General features: G+C 44.9%; 1 protein-coding gene and 1 non-coding gene across 2 annotated transcripts; both read left to right on the forward strand.

Annotated features, from left to right (window-relative positions):
* Positions 1-609: 609 nt before the first annotated feature.
* LOC120048110 (N-alpha-acetyltransferase 15, NatA auxiliary subunit-like) lies at positions 610-16,337 on the forward strand. The gene is made up of 20 exons (XM_038993823.1): positions 610-663; positions 7,661-7,745; positions 7,974-8,078; positions 8,454-8,611; positions 8,694-8,828; positions 9,097-9,250; positions 9,340-9,459; positions 9,637-9,732; positions 9,878-9,984; positions 10,098-10,170; positions 10,247-10,416; positions 10,549-10,701; positions 10,811-10,939; positions 11,196-11,409; positions 11,574-11,767; positions 12,010-12,118; positions 12,209-12,307; positions 13,691-13,834; positions 14,454-14,551; positions 15,202-16,337. Exons 1-20 carry the CDS (start codon positions 610-612, stop codon positions 15,409-15,411), a joined length of 2,607 nt encoding a protein of 868 aa, XP_038849751.1. The 3' UTR covers positions 15,412-16,337.
* Positions 11,803-11,938, forward strand: LOC120048927. Its single transcript, XR_005477076.1, has one exon. It is a non-coding gene; the product is annotated as a small nucleolar RNA SNORA18 (small nucleolar RNA).
* Positions 16,338-17,035: the final 698 nt, after the last annotated feature.

A 17,035-nucleotide genomic window follows, 5' to 3' on the forward strand; every position in this document is an offset into this window, starting at 1 on the left:
TTTAATCATTTCGGGATGATTATGAGTACAACTATGTATTCCATCCCTGGATTGAGGTACGTTTCCCCAGCCATATATCGCGCTGGGCTCTGGCTGACCACCTTTCCCAGCACCGTTCCGACTCTGGATAGATAAATTAAGGAGAGTCGGTTTCCTTTGGCTAAGTGCAATATACCTCTCATTGACTGACTATATATGAAGGTACCATTCCAGAATCCAAGGCTGGAGTTAAGAAAAGGTCTGAAAGTGCAATGCAGCCTTATCAGTAAAGAATCAATTTTACATCACGTCTATTGCCGAAGCGATGCACTATACTTTATAACACGTCCCCCTTCTGTAACTGTCTTTTGATTGATTGGTTACATTTGCAACTTTTCATTTCGATCATTTTGCACAGCATGCACGCAGACGCGGAGAACAGCTTGACCCGGGGGAGAAGGTATTCGGCCATTTTGGTCTAAAGGGGGCCTTGGCTGTCACCACGTGAGGAAGAAGAGCCCGAAATAGAGCAAGACAACTCCGGGAACTTTGCCTCAAAAAGACCGAGAGGGGAGAGAGAGGAAACGTTGATTCATGCTTGAAGCTACAGAAGAGTAGCCAGTTTACAGAATGCCCTCAATTACTCTACCGCCGAAGGAGAATGCTCTCTTCAAGAGAATATTGGTAAGGTTAAGTGCTTAGCTGTCGCTAGCTAAATCCATTTCAAGTAACTATAACGTTAAAGGTTTGATTCGAGTAGCGTTGCTTGTAATAAAACAGCATGCAATCATGTCGTCTTGTTAGCTGACATCTGCTGTTCCTTCCATCGCCTGCTCAACGAACGTTAACTTTAGCTAACTCGTGGACTAACATGTTTCGAGGCACTCGAAATGGCCTGCCAGGTTGTCATTAGCCTGCTAGTTAGCAGTTTGTTTGCAACCGGTAACGTTAGGTAACATGCAACATGGCTTATAGCTAGGTAACTTTGGTGTATGTGTAGTCCCAGTTTGTTATAGGGTGATAGTTTAAAATAAATGCATGTCTCAAACACGGATGGCATATGCTTAGCTAGCTTGCTAGCTACGGCTAGATAAGTTAGCTAGCTATGCGAACTAGCTATCTGCAAACTCATTCTACGTCCAAAAGCACAGGTGTTTCGTCATTACTCAGCATTTTAGCAACACGATTATCTGTAACCATGTACGCGTTACATTTCACATGCACAACGTATTTGCATGATGTCACCAATTATATTACTGCAAACTTGGGTGTGTTAGCTAATGCAATCATTTGCCACTGATTGTACAACTACGAGTTAGCTAGCTAACAAAACCTTGCTAGCTAGCCAGCCAACTAGCTGTCACTCACGCTTTGCTGAACCACAGATCAGATGGGGACTAATTATACAGTTTGCGTCCTATGATGCCAACGAACTGCACACATTTAGTCGACTTTCTCTGCTGAATATTGAGTACCATTCACACGTTTGTCCTATTTCTGGGCATGGTGTTGAACAATTGTTGTAGTTATTATTATCCAGTTAGGTGGTGTAATTAGCTCGCCATCACTTAGGGCCTGCAAATTCAAATAACCCACTCCTACAGTGTGAACTACAACCTGTTGGTTACAAACATCATCTTGTTTTCATACGACTTATATAATATTTATTTCAGAAAAGTACACTACATTACTAAAAGTATGTGGCCACCTACATGTCGAACATCTCATTCCAAAATCATGGGCATTAATATGGAGTTGCTCCCCCTTTGCTGTTACAACAGCCTCCACTCTTCTGGGAAGGCTTTCCACTAGATGTTGGAACATTGCTGCAGGGACTTGCTTCCATTCAAGAGCATTGGTGAGGTCGGGCACTGATCTTGGGCGATTTTAAGCCTGGCTTGCAGTTGGCGTCCCAATTCATCCCAAAAGTGTGAGATGGGGTTGAGGTCAGGGTTCTGTGCAGGCCAGTCAAGTTCTTCCACACCGATCTCGACAAACCATTTCTTTATGGACCTCGCTTTGTGCACGGGGGCATTGTCATGCTGAAACAGGAAAAGGCCTTCCCCAAACTGTTGCCACAAAGTAGGAAGCACAGAATCATCTAGAATGTCATTGTATGCCTCCCGTGTGGCACAGAGGTCTAAGGCACTGAATCGCAGTGCTTGAGGCATCACTACAGACCCGGGTTCGATCCCACAACCAGCCGCGACCGGGAGTCCCATAGGGCGGCGCACAATTGGCCTAGCGTCGTCCGGTTAGGTGGTTTGGGCCTTTGCTTGGCTTATTGCGCTCTAGTGACTCTTTGTCGCAGGCCAGGTCCCTGCAGGCTGACCTCTGTTGTCAGTTGAACAGTGTTTCCGCCGACACATTGGTGCAGCTGTCATCCGGGTTAAGCATGCGGGTGTTAAGAAGCTCTGTTTGGCGGGTCAGGTTTCGGAGGACGCATGACTCGACCTTTGCCTCTCCCGAGCCAGTTGGGGAGTTGCAGTGATGAGATGATTGTTATTGGATCACAATTGGATATCACCAAATTTAGGGAGGAAAAAGGGGTAAAATAATGTAATTGTATGCTGTAGCATTAAGATTTCCCTTCCCTGGATTAAGGGGCCTAGCTCAAACCATGAAAAGCAACCCCAGACCATTATTCCTCCTCCACCAAACTTTACAGTTGTCACTATGCATTCGGGCAGGTAGCGTTCTCCTGGCATCTGCCAAACCCAGATTCGTCTGTCAGACTGCCAGATGGGAAAGTGTGATTCTTCACTCTAGAGAATGCGTTTCCACTTCTCTAGAGTCCAATGATGGCAAGCTTTACACCACTCTAGGCACACTTGGCATTGTGCATGGTGATTTTAGGCTTGTCTGCGGCTGCTTGGCCATGGAAACCCATTTCATGAAGCTCCCGACGACCAGTTCTTGTGCTGACGTTGCTTCCAGAGGCAGTTTGGAACTTGGTAGTGAGTGTTGCAACCGAGGACAGACAATTTTTTACGCACTTAAGCACTCAGCGGTCCCGTTCGACGCTGAGCTGTTGTTGCTCCTAGATGTTTCCACTTCACAATAACAGCACTTACAGTTGACCAGGGCAGAAATTTGACTAACTGACTGGTTGGAAAAGTGGCATCCTATGATGGTGCCATGTTGAAAGTCACTGAGCTTTTCAGTAAGACCATTCTACTGCCATTGTTTGTCTGTGGCGATTGCATGGCTGTGTGCTCAATTTTTGGTTGAAATGGAGGGGTGTCCACTAGAGGTCGACCGATTATGATTTTTCAATACCAATTTTTGGATGACCCAAAAAAGCCGATACCGATCAATCGGATGATTTTTTTAAATATATATATATATTTTTTTTTTATAAAAATAAAAATAATTTATTTGTAATAATGACAATTACAACAATACTGAATGAACACTTATTTTAACTTAATACATAAATAAAATCAATTTAGCCTCAAATAAATAATGAAACATGTTCAATTTGGTTTAAATAATGCAAAAACAAAGTGTTGGAGAAGAAAGTAAAAGTGCAATATGTGCCATGTAAGAAAGCTAACGTTTAAGTTCCTTGCTCAGAACATATGAAAGCTGGTGGTTCCTTTTAACATGAGTCTTCAATATTCCCAGGTAAGAAGTTTTAGTTTGTAGTTATTATAGGACTATTTCTCTCCTATACGATTTGTATTTCATATACCTTTGACTATTGGATGTTCTTATAGGCACTTTAGTATTGCCAGTGTAACAGTATAGCTTCCATCCCTCTCCTCGCTCCTACCTGGGCTCGAAGCAGCGTTACCCATGCAGAGCAAGGGGAACAACTACTCCAAGTCTCAGAGCAAGTGGCGTTTGAAACGCTATTAGCACGCACCCCGCTAACTAGCTAGCCATTTCACATCGGTTACACCAGTCTAATCTCGGGAGTTGATAGGCTTGAAGTCACAAACAGCGCAATGCTTGAAGCACAGCGACGAGCTGCTGGCAAAACGCACTAAAGTGCTGTTTGAAAGAATGCTTACTAGCCTGCTGGTGCCTACCATCGCTCAGTCAGACTGCTCTATCAAATCATAGACTTAATTATAACATAATACACAGAAATACGAGCCTTTGGTCATTAATATGGTCGAATCCGGAAACTATCAATTCGAAAACAAAACGTTTATTCTTTCAGTGAAATACGGTATTTTATCTAACGGGTGGCATCCATAAGTCTAAATATTCCTGTTACATTGCACAACCTTCAATGTTATGTCATAATTACGTAAAATTCTGGCAAATTAGTTCGCAACGAGCCAGGCGGCCCAAACTGTTGCATATACCCTGACTCTGCGTGCAATGAACGCAAGAGAAGTGACACAATTTCACCTGGTTAATATTGCCTGCTAACCTGGATTTCTTTTAGCTAAATATGCAGGTTTAAAAATATATACTTCTGTGTATTGATTTTAAGAAAGGCATTGATGTTTATGGTTAGGTACAGTCATGCAACGATTGTGCTTTTTTCGCAAATGCGCTTTTGTTAAATCATCCCCCGTTTGGCGTAGTTGGCTGTCTTTGTTAGGAAGAAATAGTCTTCACACAGTTTGCAACGAGCCAGGCGGCCCAAACTGCTGCATATACCCTGACTCTGTTGCAAGAGAAGTGACACAATTTACCTAGTTAAAAGAAATTCATTTTAGCAGGCAATATTAACTAAATATGCAGGTTTAAAAAAGATATACTTGTGTATTGATTTTAAGAAAGGCATTGATGTTTATGGTTAGGTACACGTTTGAGCAACGACAGTCCTGTTTCGCGAATGCGCAACGCATCGATTATATTCAACGTAGGACACGCTAGATAAACTAGTAATATCATCAACCATGTGTAGTTAACTAGTGATTATGATTGATTGTTTTTTATAAGATAAGTTTAATGCTAGCTAGCAACTTACCTTGGCTTCTAACTGCATTTGCATAACAGGCAGGCTCCTCGTGGAGTGCAATGTAAGGCAGGTGGTTAGAGCGTTGGACTAGTTAACTGTAAGGTTGCAAGATTGAATCCCCGAGCTGACAAGGTAAAAATCTGTCGTTCTGCCCCTGAACAAGGCAGTTAACCCACCGTTCCTAGGCCGTCATTGAAAATAAGAATGTGTTCTTAACTGACTTGCCTAGTTAAATAAAGGTGTAAAAAAACTCAAACAAACAACAACAAAAAAACGTCCAAATCGGTGTCCAAAAATACCGATTTCCAATTGTTATGAAAACTTGAAATCGGCCCTAATTAATCGTCCATTCCGATTAATCGGTCGACCTCTAGTGTCCACATACTACCGTGTGTATAGGCCTACTGAAGATATTTCTTCAGGGTTTGCTCTGTAACAAAAAAAGACCACTCTGCTGCAAAGCAAACGTGTCTTTACCATATGATCTTTGCTAGACGATTAAACTCAACCCGCGATTTATGATGGAGTTGAGCGGCGACTAGTGTGGGCGGACTCGATCTTGAATTTCACATAAAATCAAGTTTTTGTCAAAAAACAACTGGTTTCAGCACCCCAAGAATAGCCCGCAATTACAAACTACATTGTTCTGTGTAATTGCGGCCTATTCTTGGGGTGCTGAAATCAGTCTTTAAAAAATAAATAAATTACAAAACACAATTTTATGTGAACTCGGCGTTCGAGTCCGCCCACATTAGTCGCCGCTCAACTCCATCATAAATCGCGGGTTGAGTTAAATCGTCTAGCAAAGATCATATGGTAAAGAGACGTTTGATTTGCATTAGTGGTCTTTTTTTAACAGAGCAAACACTGATTAAATATATCCAGTAGATCTATATATACACATAAGTATGTGGACACCCCTTCAAATTTGTGGATTTGGCTATTTCAGCCAAAAATCGAGTCAGTGTTAGTCCGTCCACACTAGTCGGCTAGATCCTTGCATAATTTTACTCTGCATATGGGAATAGCCTCTGCTGTTTGAGGAAGCGTGTAAGGTGATGGTGGGCGGGACTAGTTTCCCTGTTAAATGCTCACCACAAGTGTAATGTTTTGCGTAGATGTGATTTCTGTTGTCACTCTTTCTGTGTAACATTATAAAAACTTTTGTTTTAGTTGCTGTGTTGAGCACTCCCCAGTTCTATCGGAGCCACTGCCCTCTCCCTATGCCAGTGGGGATTCCCGGGCATTAGCTTTGTGTGGGGAGCTGGCAGGCTGGTTACGGGGGTGATAGGCCACCGCTGACCCAGGCAGATAGGAATCTTTGACCGATTCTCTAATCACTGCATATCAACACCCATCTGACCATACATTCCCACAAAGAAGGCTAGCTGATTTTTTTCACCCCGACTCAATCAAGTCTTACTGTATTGGGGTTATGACGTGCTACTGTGCTTGCTTGCTGGATATTATCACCAGACAACCTACCTGCAAGTGTTCATGCACAACCCTATATAGACAGTCAACTAGGACTGGGCGATATGGCCAAAATATCATATCTTATATGGTATTTTTCAAAATTGACAGGTTTTTGATTAATAAAAGTTCTAAATTTGCTTTTTGAGTATTGTGTGAACCTAGGGTGGCGACACATATATTATAAATTATTTCAATGGGTCTTTCTCCATTCTGATTGTTTTATACTGTTCAATTCAATTTCAACCTAAAATAATTTCCTGCATTTCCATAAATTTCTGCATTTCCTGCACTCTTAAGATTATTTCCACACTGCCACGATATGGGCAAAAATACTAGGCCTTATTTTTAATAAAATGTTGCGATTTAGATCAAAACACTTGGGTGAACTTTTGAGATCATGGCAATAGAATGTTTATGATAATTTTATAGTTAGTATATAAATAATAGTGGGCACTTTCAATAGTGTTTGACATGATAACGAATGAAAAATGCCATGGACGAGTTATTGTGACAGGGTAGGAACCAAAGTGATCAGTGTTTCCTCGGTGACCCTGATCTTTGCCTACATTAAATCTTTATTCATATAGGCAACATATTCATGCTTTGTTTATTCCTCTTTGATTTAGAAGATACTGTTGCACAAACAACATGCTGATTTTAAGCCTCCACCAGTACTGCTATCTGGCTGTATTAGCTAGCTACGTTTGCTCTGACTCAGTACTTTTATTAAGCTTGTTCGCTAGCCAGCTAACTAGCGATTAGCTTTAGTGGCTAACACGATTTAGCTTAACTTGCTAAGAAAATACAAACTAGCTGTTTGCAGATGTAAGAAACACAAACTAATATTGTAATTATAGAATGCTTGTGGGTTTATATTAAGATCAGTGGAAACAACAGCGTTGTCATCAACATTGTTGCATGTGCTGCATTGACCCTGCAAACTGAACGAAAGTGTCTTGTGGTCAAGCAACAACAAATGTGCTCCTTGTGTGACAGTGGGTGGGACTATGTCTGTGGGGAGAGAGTTGACTCGGGTAGTGGAGTAAACTGTAAAAATTGACATTACACACGGCGTATCACATTTAACAAACCAAACATTCAAATACCGTTATAGACCGGTCTGTGCATAAATATCGGTATATCGTAAAATACGGTATACTGTCAACCCCTCTAGAATATTTGCGTACATTTTTTGTAACCATATATTTGGGGGGTTCCTCAGATCAGAACTCTAAGAACAAGCTTTACAAAAACCTTGATGACAACACCTCTCCCCTGTTGCAGAGATGCTACGAGCACAAGCAGTACAGAAATGGACTCAAGTTCTGCAAACAGATCCTCTCCAACCCAAAGTTCACAGAGCATGGAGGTGAGGCCCGCTTCAACAGCTGCTACTCTCACTTGTCTTTTCAGTAGTCGGAAAGAACGAAATGACTCAACAACCGTCTGGTCCAGGTTTGATATCCGAACTGGGTGACCATGGACATTTTTCATATCCTTTACTCAGTTTAGAACATGAGTGATGGTAAATCCTCTTCTGGTGTAGTGTTTAGGCTGTGACTAACACTAATTCCTCTCTCAATCATCTGTCCCTCAGAGACACTGGCGATGAAAGGCCTGACCCTGAACTGTTTGGGGAAGAAGGAGGATGCGTATGAGCTGGTGAGACGAGGCCTGCGCAACGACCTCAAGAGCCATGTCTGTATCCTTCTATACTAGGGCTAATGAGGTGAGGTTTTGTATGAAGTTCCTACTCAGGTGTGAGGACTTTCATCAAAGGCTCATAATAAGCCCAAACTTTCTACTCCATCCCACATGCCCTTACTGCGCCATGTCTACCCCACGTAATCCAGACAGGGAATGGGAGAGAGCTAGATTAGCTCTGATTGTTACTGTTAAGGCTAATAGTCTAGGCCTGGTTGCATTAATACAGGGTCCACTGTTTTGATTTGTCACCATGAGTATTACGTTCTCTCTGTTCCCATGCCCTTTCAGTTCTCCAAATGTTTTTTTTTGCGAGGGATTTTTTTTCTTTGGGGGTATGTCTGTTTTGCCTCCTTAACCCTTCCTCTCCCAGGCTGGCATGTGTACGGTCTGCTGCAGCGGTCGGATAAGAAGTACGACGAGGCCATCAAGTGCTATCGCAACGCTCTGAAGTGGGACAAAGACAACCTGCAGATCCTCAGGGACCTTTCACTGCTCCAAATCCAGATGAGAGACCTGGAGGGCTACAGGGTGAGGACCGGGAGAGAGTCTGTCTCCTCTCAAGTATTCTCTCTTGCTTTGTGTATCATTTTGTGTCTCGCTCTCTTTGCAGGAGACCCGCTATCAGCTCCTGCAGCTGCGTCCAGCGCAGAGGGCCTCATGGATCGGCTACGCCGTGGCCTACCACCTGTTGGAAGACTTTGAGATGGCCGCCAAGATCGTCGAAGAATTCCGCAAAACACAACAGGTGAGCTGGGCTTGACCTCTCTCTGACCTCTGTTTTTGAGTCTTAAGAAGTCTCATTGATTACTCTGTGGTGTTCCTGTATCACCTGTCTGTCAATTATACTGATTGGTCACCCTGCCTGGATCAGTACACCTGATTAACTTGTCTGTCAGTAATTTATTTGTTGGTTATGTATTAGTGAATCTCATTCGTCCCCCTGCCTGTATCAGCAAATGTGATTGGTCACTCTGCCTGTTTCAGTAAATGTGATTGGTGGTGCTGTGTTTCAGACATCGCCGGACAAAGTGGACTACGAGTACAGTGAGCTGCTGCTGTACCAGAACCAGGTGCTCAGGGAGGCGGGGCTGTTCAAGGAAGCACTGGAGCACCTCACAACCTACGAGAAACAGATCTGTGACAAGCTTGCTGTGGAGGAGACCAGAGGTGTGTGTGTGTGTGTTGAGTATTTGCATCTGGGGGGGAAGAGATGTGTAGATCTAACATGATTCATGTGATTCTGTCCATCCCTGCAGGAGAGCTGCTGCTGCAGCTAGATCGCTCGGAGGAGGCCACAGAAGTCTACCGACAACTCCAGGAAAGGAACCCTGAGAACTGGGCCTACTACCAGGGTCTGGAGAAAGCACTGAAACCAGGTAACCTTTGAACCCCCACTGCTACCCACCCCATTCCCACTGGACCCTCTCACCAGTCCCCTCTGTAGCATGAGTCACCTCATTACATTGACGAATGTGTTTGGTAGATTTTGTGACCAGAATTGAATCTGTGTATGAATGCCATGCTCTGACTGTTGGCTTGTTCTGTGTCCCCAGCTAGCATAGAGGAGAGGCAGAAGCTCTATGAGGAGGCATGGGTGAAGTATCCCAAAGGACTGGTTCCCCGGAGGCTGCCTCTCACCTTCCTCACAGGTACATAAGCCTGCCATTATCATTACTGTGTAATTATCCCTGGAATGAGGACCTTTCAAGACGACGGTGGGTAGACACAAGCATGTTGAAACGTGTGGTGTGTGGAACGCTAGAGAATGGGGTGTCTGAGCTCTATTCTTTTCAGGTGAGAAGTTCCGTGAATGTCTGGACTGCTATCTGAGGACCAACTTCAGTAAAGGCTGTCCGCCTGTCTTCACCACTCTGAAGTCCCTGTATCACGACAAGGAAAAGGTGAGGGAGAACCACTGCCATTCCATTGGCCCCAGCAAGTCACTGAAATAACATGCCTGCCCTGGGCTGAGAAGTCTGGGTAATCCTGCGTATCCTTGTTCCCATCCATGTAGGTGTCAATCGTTGAAGAATTAGTGGTTGGATACGAGACGTGTTTGAAAAGCTGTCGAATGTTCAATCAAAATGGTGAGTGCCATCAGATTTTCATGTGTTATGAAATCTAATCGGAGTAGTATTAGAATGTCATTATGTCTATGTGTAGATGGTGGTAAGGAGGAGCCCCCCACCACTCTACTGTGGGTCCAGTACTTCCTGGCGCAGCACTTTGACCACGTGGGCCAGCAGACGCTAGCCCTGGACTACATCAACACAGCCATCGAGAGCACACCCACGCTCATAGAACTGTTCCTCATCAAGGCCAAGATATACAAGGTAACACACACTTTCTAGAGCTGCCATCATGGTGGACATTTAGTGTGGCTCAATGTGATTTATAGCGCTCTTCTTCTCTGCTAAGGTATCTCTGTTGATTTTTACTATTACTCTCCATCTTTGTGTCTCTAGCATGCAGGTAACATAAAGGAAGCAGCCAGGTGGATGGACGAGGCCCAGGCTCTGGACACTGCTGACCGCTTCATCAACTCAAAATGTGCCAAGTACATGTTGAAGGCCGGCCTGGTCAAAGAGGCTGAGGAGATGTGCTCAAAGTTCACACGGGTCAGTCAGTGTGTGTTAAGCTGTCTGTGTAGACTCCACATGATGCTTGTTGCCTTAAAACCCTTTGTGTGTCTGTCTCTGTGTGTGTGGTGCTATCTGTCTGTTTCAGGAGGGTGCGTCGGCGGTAGAGAATCTCAATGAGATGCAGTGCATGTGGTACCAGACAGAATGTGCTTTGGCCTACAAGTCCATGAACAAGTTTGGAGACGCTCTCAAGAAGTGCCATGAGATCGAGAGGGTACGTTTTCTAACCTGGGGGGAAGCAGGCACTTATTATTTTTTTATGGTGAAGGTGGTTAGTAAGTTAGATTTCCTCCCCCTTAAAATGTGCTGAAATGAGAAGTCAGAAATGAAAAAGAGCAATGTGGTCTCTGTTTTTAGAGATCATCATGCAGATTCACTGAGGGTTAAACCTGTATAGATGGCTCAGTGATAGTGCAGGTCTGCTCTGTTTGGATTTCATCATAAACCATCTCTGTTCTGTGTCCCATCAGCATTTTGTGGAGATCACGGACGACCAGTTTGACTTCCACACGTACTGCATGAGGAAGATGACGCTGCGATCCTACGTGGACCTGCTCAAGCTGGAGGACGTGCTGCGCATGCACCCCTTCTACTACAAAGCAGCCCGCACCGCCATCCAGATCTACCTCGGCCTGCACGACAACCCCCTCACCGACGACAACAAGGAACACCAGGCCGACGCCGGTACGTGTGTGTGTGAGCGCCAGTCTGTGCGAGAGAGAGGGAGTCTGTCTGCGAGACCCCAAACCGCCGCTTGTTTGATTATCACTAATTTGATGTTTCCTACAATGTTTTATTTTTTTTGGTTTGGTGTAGTCGTGATCTCTGAGTGAACCTGTGTCCCACAGAGAACCTGAATGACAAAGAGCTGAAGAAGCTGAGGAACAAACAGAGACGAGCCCAGAAGAAAGCCCAACTAGAGGAGGAGAAGAAGAACGCCGAGAAGGAGAAACAGCTGAAGAACCAGAAGAAGAAGAAAGAGGACGACGACGAGGAGATCGGAGGACCCAAGGAGGAGCTCATACCAGACAAACTAGCCAAGGTGCGTGTGTGTAGCCTGTAGAAGATGAAGGAATGACTGAGGCCTATCCCGGCAGACTCCTCACAGTGAGCCCTAGTCGTTGGAAATGTCTCAAAGAACAAACCTGTGGTTTAACGCTTTAGCCGCATGGCTACTACCATTAGCCTTGTGGGATATCACTGCAGAACATGGTGATATTACACCAATTAGGAGACTGAGTGGTGTTTTTGGAATAAGACCCATTTGTTTTCTTCCCCCTGTAGGTGGAGAACCCACTCGAGGAGGCAGTGAAGTTTTTAACACCCCTGAAAAACCTGGTGAAGAACAAGATTGAGACCCACCTCCTAGCCTTCGAGATCTACTTCAGGAAAGGTAAAGGAACAAGATGCTGATTGACATTCTGACACACAAAGTATCCGGTACCTTTTGTCAGTGAAAACAAAGTCTCTTTCCCTCTCGTAGAGAAGTACCTGCTGATGTTGCAGTCAGTGAAGAGAGCGTTCTCCATGGAGCCCTCCCACCCTTGGCTGCACCAGTGTCTAGTGCGCTTCTTCAAAGGAGGTACAGTAGAGTAGGGCTTCTGCCACCTGTCACATGGCCAGGCTGAGGGGCCTTGTCATTGCCCACAACTCCATCTGTCTCTGAACCCTTTTGTTGAATTGTTACTGGAATAGTTGTCTGTGTTCTGCTACAAAGATCTCTACCACGTTCTGATTCTATGCTGTAATGCAGTGGTCACCAACCGGTCGGTCGCGAGGCATTCCTAGTGGATTACAAAACATTTTTGTAGAAAAGCCAACGATAACGGCTTGCGCTCTTGATGTATTTTTTTTTTACTCCTTGTTCACCCGAGGTACATTAATTTCCAATGGAACGCTGCGTTTGCCTTGCAGCGTTGCTAGAAGAGCTAGTTGCAGTGCGTTCTGGGTGGTGCATACGTTGGATTTATTGAACGTATGCCTCAGACTGTATGTGTACACGGCTTGACAGAAATGGTAGCAGAAGGTGAATGTTGAACTTTTGTTGCACACATCCAAATGATGCCGCGTAGCAATTTGCGCAACAACGCTGTCGGTGTGATCGAGGCATTTATTTGTGTTGCGCTGTTGGAGGTAGGTGCACTTGATTCAGGAGCCCTGCGCACCAGGTAAGCAAAGGGTTCCCATTTGGAACCATTTCATTTTTCGGAAAAGACGAACTCCTCAACTACCTGGGGGGGGTGAGGTCCGACTGGGGAAATATAGTTTTGAACGGTTATCCAACTCGGAAACTGGCATCTTTCTAGACCTCCGACCTGAAGACTATTGACGTCATAATTTGACATTGTTTTTTCCCCAAGTTCCCTGTTGTCTTGAAAGCACCATGCACCTCAGATGCAGGTACCATCAGTACATTAAAATCAAATTTCAATTTATGCTCAGCTGTGCCTCGCAAGTGCTAAACTAACTGATCTCCCGAGTGGCGCAGCGGTCTAAGGCACTGCAACTCAGTGCTTGAGGCGTCACTACAGACACCCTGGTTAGATTCCAGGCTGTATCACAATTGGCTGTGATTGGGAGTCCCATAGGGTGGCGCACAATTGGCCCGGTGTCTTCCGGGTTTGGCCAGTGTAGGCCGTCATTCTAAATAAGAATTTGTTCTTAACTGACTTGCCTAGTTAAATAAAAGTTAAATTAATCTATTTTCTTGTTATGAAATATAATCTGGTCTGAGAACAACAATAGACCAGGCATATAGCCAATATGCTGTGATAATGTATTAGGCCTACTGTACAAACCTCATTGTTAAAGATTTTTTTTTATTAGGTTAATGTTTAAAAAAAAATATAAGTTGTTTTAAAGAATATTTTTTTTTAATTCTGAGCGGTAGATCTCAGCTTGCTTTTTGAATGCGAAAGTGATCTTGACTCCGATTGGTGACCACTGTAATGGGTGTGTTCCTCAGTGTCAGACAGTAAGGACCTACCAGAGGCTGTGCGGACTGTTTTGAAGCAGGAGATATCGCGGCTGTTTGGGGAGAGCAACCCACAGAGCTTCAACAAGAACTACCTGAGCCAACACTCCAACACTATACCACACCGTGTGGCTGGTACGTACACACACTACCTGAGCCAACACTCCAACTCTATACCACATCGTGTGGCTGGTACGTACACACACTACCTGAGCCAACACTCCAACACTATACCACACCGTGTGGCTGGTACGTACACACACTACCTGAGCCAACACTCCAACTCTATACCACATCGTGTGGCTGGTACGTACACACACTACCTGAGCCAACACTATACCACACTGTGTGGCTGGTACGTACACACACTACCTGAGCCAACACTCCCCAACACTATACCACATCGTGTGGCTGGTACGTACACACACTACCTGAGCCAACACTATACCACACTGTGTGGCTGGTACGTACACACACTACCTGAGCCAACACTCCAACTCTATACCACATCGTGTGGCTGGTACGTACACACACTACCTGAGCCAACACTCCAACTCTGTACCACATCGTGTGGCTGGTACGTACACACACTACCTGAGCCAACACTCCAACACTATACCACACCGTGTGGCTGGTACGTACACACACTACCTGAGCCAACACTCCCAGCCAAGCCCACATGAGACTGTACCATTACCACTCAGACACACAGTGTGAACTTGTGACTGATCAGCACCATGTTGTCCCCCTGCAGCTGCAAAGATGATGTTCTATCTGGACCCGTCCTCGGACAAGATGGCCTCTGAGCTGGCTACAGCGCTGGATGAGTCCCTCAATGAAAGAAGCATCACGGTGAGCGCTTACTCACTGAGCTTTTATTTTAACAAGTACCTTTTGGCATGGTAGTCCCATAGATGCGGTAAAGAGGTCAATGGAACGTAGACCGGGGGGGATAGGGCGCCGGATTGGTGCACATTCAACAAATCTGATCTAACATAGTGGATATTCGTCAAATCTGTCATGACTGACAGACCCACAATGTGGTTACTGAAGTATAATTTGGCTGTTTTTGCTGCATAACATTTATAAGTTGTCACTTTTTAGGTTTACAAGAAGTGACTGCTAAATGCTAGCTCCCGTTCGTATAAACTGGTTGAATAGCTAGCATACAGAAATCAGTGGCGGTAGTCAGTTGTTGTTTTTAACTGTAATGCAGTTTATTGGTTACGATGACATGAACATGTATTGCGGTTGACATCCGTACAAGCATTTTACTCAGATTTTTACGTCAACATAGGCAAATTTTGCTGGGGAGCAATGAAGATTTGGGATCTTTACCCCAAACGTTTCCATGGCATTTTCCATTGTTTTGGTTGAGTTCCATTGACCTCTTTACCACATCTATGCCCAAAAAAGTATTCGGAAAAACAAAGGCAAGGAACAATTGTGAATGTGGTGTGACCCAAGTCTAAGCAGACACCCTATCTTGTCTTTCCTGTCAGATCTGCACAGAGGTGCTGGAGGCGCTGCGTGATGGAAATCTGGGCGACGGGCAGCAAAAGGCAGCGGAGGTGTACCGGGCCGCATGTAACAAGCTGTACCCCCACACCCTGGCCTTCATGCCCCCTGGTTACGAGGACAACGCCTCCACCATCAACGCCAACGGAGACCTGTCAGCCGGAGAACACGACGACATGGCAAATGACATGTGAGAGTAGAGGAGCACACACGCTGCCAGTCGGCAGTCTGACAACACCCCAGCTACGGTTGTTTGTTTGTGAATGCCCCCTGCAGTGCACTGACCTGGACTGAGAGCCGCAGAGGGAAGAGGAGGAAAAAAACGAATGCCTATTTTACTTTTTTTTTTTAACCCTGTTGACAACTCTATTCTTTAACTGAAACAAATTAAACAGTATGAGAAGAGTGGAAAGTGGTTAGGGTGGCTGCCGTTAAGTCAGGTTTTTACTCCTGTGTTTTCACGCCTGTATTTCTCCTGTATGTGCATCTGCTTCTCACGTTTTTAATGGTAATTTATATATAAAAAATGACAAAGAATAAAAAAGTTTGCAAAAGTTGAAAGATATCAATTGTAGTGGTGGTGATGGAGGATTGTGGTTGTACTTGTGGGCTGGCGTGTGCCAATAAAGAAAGGTGGAACTTTTAAAAGGAGACATCACTTATTTCCTGGGGGAGGCGTAGGGGCGATGCACTCAGTTACTGAGCTCAAGCAGTCCTCTGCTTGGCCACAAGGGGGCGCAGTGGTAGTTCCCGGCGTGGCCTCCAGGAGGGGACAGGACACAGTTGATCTGAATGCAGGGACACAGAACTCAAAGCTCACCTGGACTGCTGTATGACTGACGTGCAGATTTATCGGTTTTTATTTTCCGCTCAGTATTTTCCTTTCTAGTTGTACCCATGTGAAAGTCCCGTAAAACCACTTCATGATAAAAACAAATGTTTGTTTGGGGATTTTATTTCTGTTGGTCATATGTTGAAAAAAGGCTTAATCCAAGTTATCCCCTTTATTTGGGGGGGAGCCTTTTTCCCAATCATACTGAATTCTGCACATAGACCATGCCAATCTAACACCAAGGAGTTCTCAATAAAACTAAAGTTAAATAAAAAATATATTTCCTGATTGTTTTTCCTGCAGAAGTTTGTATTTTATTGTAGGATTCAGGATCAGCATTCCAATTGCCAAGAAAGACAAAATAATTTGAGTGATCTTCAAGAGGAACACTTATATGCATGTAGGTGTACGAACTATGAGGGGTGTATTTTAATTGAACCTTTGTTTTTCTCAGACAAGTCCGTTAAGAACAATTCTTATCTACAATGACTGCCTACAAACCCCGCTGGAGGATGATGGGAGGGTGGTGACCTGGGGTCTGGTGACAGCTGACCCAGGAGGTCATGGGGGAGCTGAGGGGTGTAAATACCATGCTAGGTTGGACGGGGTCTTCGAAGTTTCGGCCTGGGCACGTCCCCTACTGCCCCACCCTCCTGCCTTTTGGCTTGTGAGGTGAGGATGGTGTCCAGGTTGAGGTCTGTGGTGAGGAACTCTGGGAAACCTCTCTTCCCGACCACCTCTAGGAACATGGCTGCAGCCGTCAACAACCACTGTCCTGCCCTAGAGGAGGAGGGGGAAGAGTGGAGAGAATGGCAGAATAAATTTCTAGGATGGTGGAACGTTAAAGGAGTTCGAAGTTATTTTGGAAACCTCAAGCGCTTGTCCTACTCCTCCTACCTGACAGTGTGTGACACCCCTCAGCTTCCCCATGACCTCCTGGGTCAGCTTTGTCACCAGATCCCAGGTCACCACCCTCCAATCATCCT

This window comes from Salvelinus namaycush, chromosome 5, assembly GCF_016432855.1.
Source record: "Salvelinus namaycush isolate Seneca chromosome 5, SaNama_1.0, whole genome shotgun sequence".
Taxonomy (NCBI): domain Eukaryota; kingdom Metazoa; phylum Chordata; class Actinopteri; order Salmoniformes; family Salmonidae; genus Salvelinus; species Salvelinus namaycush.